General features: G+C 65.3%; 1 protein-coding gene across 1 annotated transcript in view; it reads left to right on the forward strand.

Moving 5' to 3' along the window:
- Positions 1–484: 484 nt before the first annotated feature.
- LOC104492560 (chromosome unknown open reading frame, human C1orf226) overlaps positions 485–596 on the forward strand; it is a gene marked incomplete at its 3' end in the record, with an annotated part of 1,875 nt that continues 1,763 nt past the window's right edge. Inside the window, exon 1 of the mRNA XM_010135137.1 lies at positions 485–534. Within this exon, the coding sequence (XP_010133439.1) occupies positions 485–534 (50 nt within the window). The remainder of the gene's footprint in view (positions 535–596) is intronic.

The following is a 596-nucleotide window of genomic DNA, read 5'->3' on the forward strand; positions in this document are numbered from 1 at the left end:
GGCTGCGTACCACCTCTCCCACCACAGGGCGCAGGGATAGAGACGGGCACAGGGCGCTGGCAGGCACCAAGCCACCAGCACAGCACAAGGCCCACCCAGCAGCAGCCCGCCGGAGTCATCCCACGGAGAGCTGCCCCAGCGTGGGGTCGGTGACTGGGGGGCTGAGCTGCTGCTCCTGGGGGCAGCACCCACAGCTTTACAGATTTCTGCTGGGAAGACATGAGGGAGAAGACGGTGTAGCTCAGAGGTGGGGTGTGACTGCAGAACCCCCGTCAGGCCCTCACTGTGGCCACAGCTGGCCCAGCTGTGCCACGGGAGGTAGAGTGGTGCCACGGCCATGCCCAGGGGGTGCAATGGGGAGCCTTCCCCACAGGCAGTGCCAGCTGCCTGCACCCCTACCTGGGCACGGCTGGTGGGCAACCTGCTCACCAGCCACACCTGAGGAACGCAGGGCTCCAGGCTTCTTGTCCTGCTGCCGTGGGACATGGCCCTGGTGAAAACGGTGGGCAAGACAACGTTCTCTTCCGCCCTCACGTAGGTGTTGTGTGGCTCCAGCCGTCATCACCGGCTCACCGCAACAAAAGGGGATGTCACAC

This window comes from Buceros rhinoceros, unplaced genomic scaffold (assembly GCF_000710305.1).
Source record: "Buceros rhinoceros silvestris isolate BGI_N320 unplaced genomic scaffold, ASM71030v1 scaffold21644, whole genome shotgun sequence".
Lineage (NCBI taxonomy): Eukaryota > Metazoa > Chordata > Aves > Bucerotiformes > Bucerotidae > Buceros > Buceros rhinoceros.